Source organism: Ictalurus furcatus, chromosome 2 (genome assembly GCF_023375685.1).
Source record: "Ictalurus furcatus strain D&B chromosome 2, Billie_1.0, whole genome shotgun sequence".
NCBI classification, from domain to species: Eukaryota; Metazoa; Chordata; class Actinopteri; order Siluriformes; family Ictaluridae; genus Ictalurus; species Ictalurus furcatus.
Window position 1 is genome coordinate 25,803,832 of NC_071256.1, and position 8,143 is coordinate 25,811,974.

Genomic DNA, 8,143 nt, shown 5'->3' on the forward strand with positions numbered 1-8,143 from the left:
GGAAGGACTAAATTTGGTCTGAAAGTCAAAGTTACACAGCTAATTTTTTTTAATGGATTTCTATGTAAAAGCCAAGATGTAGTGGCTACACATTTCTAAGATGGGTCTTCTCAGAGTTTAAGCTGAAAGTATATTTTGTAAAACTGACAGTGTTGCACCAACATTTTGTGGAGCCACTTTTTGAAAGCAGCATAAGCTTCACAAAATAAATATATTATAAAGTCCAAGACTTGCTTTTTATATCATCAGTTATCAAAAATGAATATACATTTGGTTAATATCTGTATCCTAGACATATTTAAATACCCAGTCCACACACTTTTTTGCATATGCAGTTCATTTCAGTACTGACGTGTGAACTGAAAATGGCCACCTACTAACAATGAACACCTGATAATTTAATTTGTACGCTTAATCTGTACCACTTAATTTGTATGGGTCTCTGTTTTATGCATTATAATCACTATAATGCTTTGTCAGTGACGCATTTTGACTTCCATTCAATTAACATATATGAAAAACTTGACAAACTTTTCATAACTGATGAGATAAAAATACATGGTGTCCCAGAAGTCTCCATACATGGGGGTCTGTGTGTGCCTTCATCAGTGGATGTCAGTGGACGTCCACTTCTCATTTGGTCTGCAACACTTCCAGTCTTTTTGAATTTGTTAATAAGTTTGGAAAACAGTATCATGTGTGCCATGTTTCCTGGTCAAGTCCATCACAACCTTGTGACAGTTTCCTGCTCCAGCCATGAGAATAATTTCAATACGTTCTTCATCTTTCAAAGGAATTTTTAAAGCCTATCTGAAAAAACTATACAAGTATAAAAATGTTAATTTATCTTATGTTTGGAGACTTTTGGGACATTGTAGTTTTTGTGGCTGTGGGAATGGTTGTATGTCAGTCTAAAACTGTGCACCACCATCTGCCATATGCCATGTACACAATATTCTGATTATGGAATGTGATAATACTCTAACAAAGTTAGTCTTCACACTTGTGTATTTTTTGTCATATCATAAATTTATTAGTTTTTTCTTTAATATGGCATTGATTTAAAAATAAATCTTAGCAATTTGGGGTACTCAGTAAATCATATCTGAAGGCAGTTTTATGCCTTTTGTTTTTTATGGACTGTAGCTGTTTGTTTAAATGTTTACAGCAATTACTTAGTCATTATGTAAATACACTAGTTTCAGTCACTGGGACACTGGCTGAATCATACATAATGTGGCTTGAACATGGGTTCAATATGATTTGTGTTTTCTGAAGTAAAAATACACAGTGATCAAAAGCTGCTGAAAGTGATTGAGGGATAAAAGAAAGAAGAATAATTAAGACAAGGAAAAAGACTTGTATAAAGGGATTGAGGAAAGGACGAAATGAGAAAAGATAGAAAGTTGACACTGAGAGAAAGTGAGTAAGAGGAACAATTAAAAAAAAAGGAAAAAGAGAAAGAAAAGGACAGTGGGAGAAAGAAAGAAAGGGAAAAAAAACAATGAGAGAAATCATTAGAGGAAAAGCATTATAATGTGAGAGAGACAAAAGAAAGGAGGATGAGAAAGTATTAATGAGTAGTAAGTGAGAGAGAAGACAGGCATACACTGTGCACCGGCACCGCGTGCGAGTTTAAAACAGAGCTGTAATTGGTCAGCTGTAAAGACTCAGATGGCACAATTTAATCTGGATTATTCCATCAATGTATTACAGTGGGATAATCTCAAAGCAACACTGTAAATAGTGTAAATGCAACTTACTGCAAATAATAATCAGTCTTCACATTTTAATGGGGGGGTGAACCTGACGATTTTTCCAAAACGCATAACGATGGTCGAACATGTTACTATATCATCAGTATATACAACAGTCTGTGTATTCACTCAGCCAGAGTCTCTATGAGGCTTCAGCAGCAGGTGAAGAAGGAGTCAGCCCCTGTTCCTCTTCTCTCTTTCGACGTTTCAGGAGCTTCCTCTTCTTCTTCTCCTCCTTTTCAATCTCTGCGAGCATCTCCTGGAACTTGGAACTGCGCGGGTCCAGCGCATAGCCGAAACGCTCCCGAGCCTCAGCCAACAGCCGCTCCTTTTTGGCCTTTTCCTCCTTCAGCTTTCTCTTTGCTTCCTGCTTCTCCTTCCTCCAGTCTGCTATCATCTTGGGCATTTTAGCCATGTTTGCAGCAATCAACTTCTCCCTGTAGGGAGGATAAACAAACATGACCAATGAGACCCAAAGCCACAACAGAGACTGACTATTCACCATTAAGTGCTTAAAAGTTTAGCACAAGAAATAAAACCCATCATCAGCACAAAATATTGTTACTCCTTTAACTTCTTTTTCTATTACAACTTGATTTACTTAGGTTTGCATTGAAGCCACAAGGCTAACATAACCAAAAAGTCACTGGGGAAAAATCCAGGTGAGATTTTATATCAATTTGCAGAGTCATATCCTTAGTTATTTTTTCCATCATGAGCAAAACCTTTCAAGATATAACCTAATACACCCCACGGATTTCTTTAGCTAATCAGCTAGCTAATAATCTTAGTACACAGACTCTATGACTAAAAGTAATAATGCTTGCATGGCACCTTATAAGAAATTACTTATACCACACTGCTGCTGAATTCTCAATGGTTAGAAGGTATTGATGTATTTTCTATAGCAGCATGCCTATGACAGTAGTGCCAGCTGTAATACAATCACAGGTTTATATTATTGCACTTGTTAAATTATCATTTCTATAGTAACAACTAATTCACAGGGATTTGTACGGAGGACAGGCCAGGTGAGTTGAAGCTTTTTGTAAGGAGATGGATGTCAGCGCTTCGTTAAAGTCATTAAGTTTTCTGCCACAAGAAAGTTTTCTGGTTTCTCAATACCATGTCAATTAGTACGTTTACATGGACAAGACTCTGATTAAGAAACCATGTAAATAGCGATTATTGATTACCTTAATCCAGCTAAAGTCATACTCGAAGTAAACACAAATCGAATTAAGACATGTACACACCTTAATCATACTATTAACGTCGTGTGAGAGTTTTCACCGCATTTTGCAACAGGACATGTACACACACGGCAGTGCTCAGCCGGTTGACGGCAAACAACAGAGCACGGCTGCGTCCAAAATCGAGTACTTACCTACTGTATAGTAGGGGGAAATACATGCAAGTATGTGGTTTTGGACGAGCTGTATGTTCGTGTGAAATTCTGGAGGGAACGTCAGACGGCGTGGCGCGGTGATGTAATCACGTGTGCCGTTAATCGATCTATGTTCTATAACGTAAAAACGGGAACATGAAACGAGTATTCTAAAAGCGACTCATGTAAACACCTAACAATATTGTCTTATTCAGAATAAGGTCAATAATTAGATTATTGCTGTCCATGTAAACGTAGTCATTGTGGTGGTGGTGTTTTGTTTTTACTTCAAGAACGAAAAAGAGAGCTTGGTGAGGGAACAACTGTTTATTGCTTAAATAAACATTAAATGTAACTGGAAATGATTAAAACCATGATGCACTATTGAGCAATACATAAATAGTTGTAATCCTTGGCAAATCGCTGAGGTACAAGAGGGAAAAAACCCTCAACTTCATGTCAGGCCATATCACACCACCCCATCATGCATTATTAGCCTACTACAGTTCAAGTTTTATTTGTCAAATACAAGTCTATACACAATGTATTCAATGTAGTGAAATGCTTAGCTGCAATTTCCAGAGCTGTGTTACAAACAATGACAACAACCACCAGTCATGGGAGCTTGGCTAAAAACAAGATCCAAACACACACGCACAATATAAACACAATATATTGTACATAGACAGGGGTTTTCAAAGTTGGGGACGCCATGGAGCGCCTAGGGGGCCTCAACAATTTGGTGTGCCCATCCCTCCCACTAGTATGTTTTCTCTTTCTCACTCTCAGACAACCACACACACACACACAATCAATCCCTAATGTAATGTAATGTAAAGATGTAAGAATTATTAATTTTAAAAAAAGGGGATATATTCGGAATTCTGTATTTTTAATGTAGTTTTAATGACATCTTGCAAAAGGGGGGCCTCGCCCTGGAAAAGTTTGGGAACCCCTGACATAGACTACACAGAAGACTATGCAAGCATAGGAAGGTCCTATATGTGCACAGAGGAACTGGAGTGCAGGAGTCCATGGTGAGCTGTGGTAATGATGTACAGATAGTCATGTACCAGGAGACATGATTCTGGAGGTGTGTGTAATACAATATAAGACATAAGATGCATTAAGGGGCAACAGCACACAGCGGTAGGTATGGTGCAGCATGTTTCAGGTGTGTGCAGGTTAATTGTGTGGATTGTCCCAAGAGAGAGATAGATAGTCAGAGCGTGCAGCATGTGCAAGTTTATCAGCACATCCTGTCATGTTTTATTTCTTACATAGCAGCCAAAACAGCTCAACAACCTTGAACCTATTCTGTGGCATCGCAATCTGCTCTGGATGCAATGCTTCTTTTTAAAGAGCTACTAAGGAAGTTACTGTTTGGAATGTGAATTTAGTGGTATGTTAAGAAATGTAACCCCAAACGCCCACAGAAAATGTAAATCTGCCATATGACAGGGAGCACCTATTTAAAATTCAACCAGCAAGGATACTATAATTCATCATAAATAGATAGACTTATTAAAAAAAAAAAAAAAAAAAAAAAAAAAAGTAACCCAACTGAATTTTTGGGGGCTAAAGGCTCGAGCCCTCTATCCTTTATTGAGGGCTGGGGGGTGTACAGTGGCTTAGTACGTTCGCCTCACACCGCCAAGATTGGGGGTTCGATTCCCGCCTCTCCCCTGTATATGGAGTTTGCATGTTCTCCCCGTGCTGCAAGGGTTTCCCCCTAGTACTCCAGTTTCCTCCCCAGTCCAAAGACATGCATGGTACGTTGGTATGTCCAAAGTGTCCATAGTGTATGCATGGATGTGTATATGATTGTGCCCTGCCCAGAGTGTCCCCCGCCGTGTGCCTATGCTCCCTGGGATAAGCGGTATGGAAGATGGATGGATGGGTGGGCAATTATATAAAAAATAATTATAATGACATCCTTTTGTTTAAAAATAAAAAGTTAAATTATTTTGGGTGATTTCAACAGTTTTAGTTTGCCAGGGTGAACACACCAATCATGTTGAAAGTATGACAAATATACACCATGAGACATGTAGTGTATGTTTGCTTCATCAGTAGCCTTCAGCTCTGTTCTGGATGGAGTTCATTTATTGGCCAGAAAAATTTAAACAAAAGCCTGAAAAAGAAGAGGAAGAAGAACCCTAGCAAGATGCACTGTCTATAAATAATTCAAAACACAGTTTTCCTAAGGTATTTTTTTTAATAATCATATGATTATTATATGCCTTGAAAGACTGCATCTATAATTTCCACCTGGGACACCCATGTCATGTTATGGCTTTTACAAAACGTGTGGATTCTGTGTATTTATGGAGACTTGAGACTCAACACACCAAACTATTAACACTAACTGATATATTTCATTTGGCCTCTGTGTTAAATAAAAGTCATACATATTCATGTGTGTACAACAACCATGTACCGCCATATAAATTAAGCTAAAGTTAATTAACCAAGAGCAACAGCATGGAGGACACATCGTGTGGCCATGTAGCCGTAAATCCCCGTATACACGCGCAACACGGTTTCTACTAGTGATGGGAAGTTCGGTTCACTTTACTGACTCGGATCTTTGAATCTCGCTCAGCAAAATGAACGAATCTTTTTGCGAGTCATTAAGTTCATTTCAGCAGAACATAATTAAAATGTTACATGTTAAATTCTCCAACACATCTAGTACTTAATAAACTATAAAATAAACTATAGGATAATGCAGCCAAGGCCAAATTATGATAAACAAATGATAATTAATAGTTTAGCATTAGGTCTTCAGGCGATGCAGTCTGTTAGTTCACCTCACCTCCAGATCCGAGTCCTTCTTTCTTTTGTCATGTCTGTTCCTCAGAAACAGAAATTACTAATTCATCTCTTGAGTCTCCAGGTGCGAGGCGTTCGTTCATCAGGTGACCGCCCCATAAGCTGAATGAAGTGGGGCTGTGACATGAACAACGAACGACTCGGACCCGAAGACTCGAGAGGTGAAGTAATCATTTCTATTTCCGGTATTGCATGGTGCACTGCCTTAAGGGGCGGTCAAGTGATGAACGAACGACTCGGACCGGAAGACTCGAGCAGTGAACTAATCATTTCTGTTTCCTGTACAGAACCTTTGGGAATGTTGCTGTGCATGCGCGGTAAAAATAAATAAATAAATAAATAATTATGAACGAATCACTTTCTGAGACAACTTCTTGTTACCGAGTCATATTAAAGATTCGTTCAAAATGAATGAATCGTTCATGAACGACACATCACTGGCCAAGCAGCTAGATTACCTCGCCAGCCGTTTATCCGCTCTCTCCTTCTCCTTCGCCGCGATGTTTTTCAGCATTTCTTCAAGCGGTGGGTGCCACTGCTTCTCTAACTGGATCAGTTCCTCGAGCTGGGAGGCAGTGGGCCACAGTTTAACCGGATCCACACCGGAGGCAAAACCATAACGTGCAAAAAGCTTGCGCTCATATTTCTCAGTCTTCTGCCACACCGGGGTCTTCTCACTGTTCCTGTCCGGAATGTAAGGCTCCTTTAAATTCAGCCTGAGATGTTTCGGGTTATAACCAGCTATCAACTGTACGACATTGTTCCCAGAAACAACAGGGAGAAAAGATTTTAAACTAGAAAAGCCTAAAAGCGCAACTCCCCTCCTGCTCAGCAAGGAGGCCGCCATGTTTGACTGCGTCCTTCAAAGCGCGTCTCATACTAGCGCACTACAGTATCACGTGTCAAACTAGTGTGCTATGTCTGGTTGGTTGGGGACGTACTTTTCTAGCCATACTGTTTAGTATGGTAGTACGCGGTGAGAGATGTAGAGCGCCCTCTGTCGCCTGGAGTCTGTTAATGCTGGCACCGCGAGTTCATCTAACTGTATACATAATAATGATGACCAAAAAAGAGGAAGAAACAGGGCTATGAAATTGTCTCTGAAATATGTTAGAGTTATAAAGGCACAGTGAGGGCATGTTATTAGAGAATATTTACTACACACACATTTTTTTTTCATTGTTAGTATCTTAGCATAACATATTTGACCATTTTTGGTGCTTACAGTAGTAATAATAGAAAAATCTTTTAAACCTAACCCACTAATGTGGTGTTGCTTAAAATAAATGTCTTCTTTATTTTGTCCAAAGGGTATGCAAGCTACTGTACTGAGCTGTAAAGGTAGGTAGGTAGATTGATAGATGTCTGCCATTATACTGCACTCCTACTGTAACTCCTACCAGATGAAGTAATTTCTCTTAACTTGTGAGGTGGTTCAATTCTGAATACTGAGTGCTGATTATTTTATAAAGCCTTCCTCCCATATTTGATTTAATTTTGAACATTCTGTAAGGAAGTGCAGTTCTGCTTCCCTTTTTTTTTTTTTTTTATTACATTGCTGGCATTTTTTTAAACAGCCAGGATTTCGTGGTGTGCTGTACTTGATTTCACTGTTGGTTCTCAGTGTTCTAGCTATTACAGATGCTGTAATTTTGCATTATTGTTGCAGCTGTGGTATAATTTGGATTTGTCTTTTGGTGGCTTCTTGTTGTTTGTTTGGTTTTTATTTTTGTTTGTTTTGAGCAGATTTAGCTTGGTAGGATTATTCTAACATGTTAATGATACATTTCATAACCCCAATTTTTAATCCATAAGGGCATTAAACACTTCAATACTTCATGGTTGCTGATTATTTATCTATCAGTACTATGATGTGACTACATTTAGGGAGCTATTGTAAACTATTCATATTCACTATAACATTCATACTGTCAATATATTAATTATACCATGTCTGAATAAAGTCTAAATCGAACCTGTAGAAATTCCTGTGACTGTGTTTCCATAGTCACAGCCAGAATATGGCTTACTTTCTCAATTTCCTTCTTTTAATGTAAAGATGTTGCTTTCTGTGGGCAGATGAGCTGTACTATAAGCACTGCAGCAGAGAAGGGAAGGGCCTCTTTAACACCTACTTTAAATTTTTCGGAATGCTTTATAGAGG

General features: G+C 38.6%; 1 protein-coding gene across 1 annotated transcript; it reads right to left on the minus strand.

Annotated features, from left to right (window-relative positions):
* Positions 1 to 161: 161 nt before the first annotated feature.
* Positions 162 to 7,779, minus strand: gadd45gip1 (growth arrest and DNA-damage-inducible, gamma interacting protein 1). Its single transcript, XM_053610982.1, has 2 exons — positions 6,438 to 7,779; positions 162 to 2,194 (listed from the first exon to the last, which is right to left on the minus strand). The coding sequence occupies exons 1-2, from the start codon at positions 6,824 to 6,826 to the stop codon at positions 1,900 to 1,902; spliced, it is 684 nt and encodes a 227-aa protein (XP_053466957.1). The 5' UTR covers positions 6,827 to 7,779; the 3' UTR covers positions 162 to 1,899.
* Positions 7,780 to 8,143: the final 364 nt, after the last annotated feature.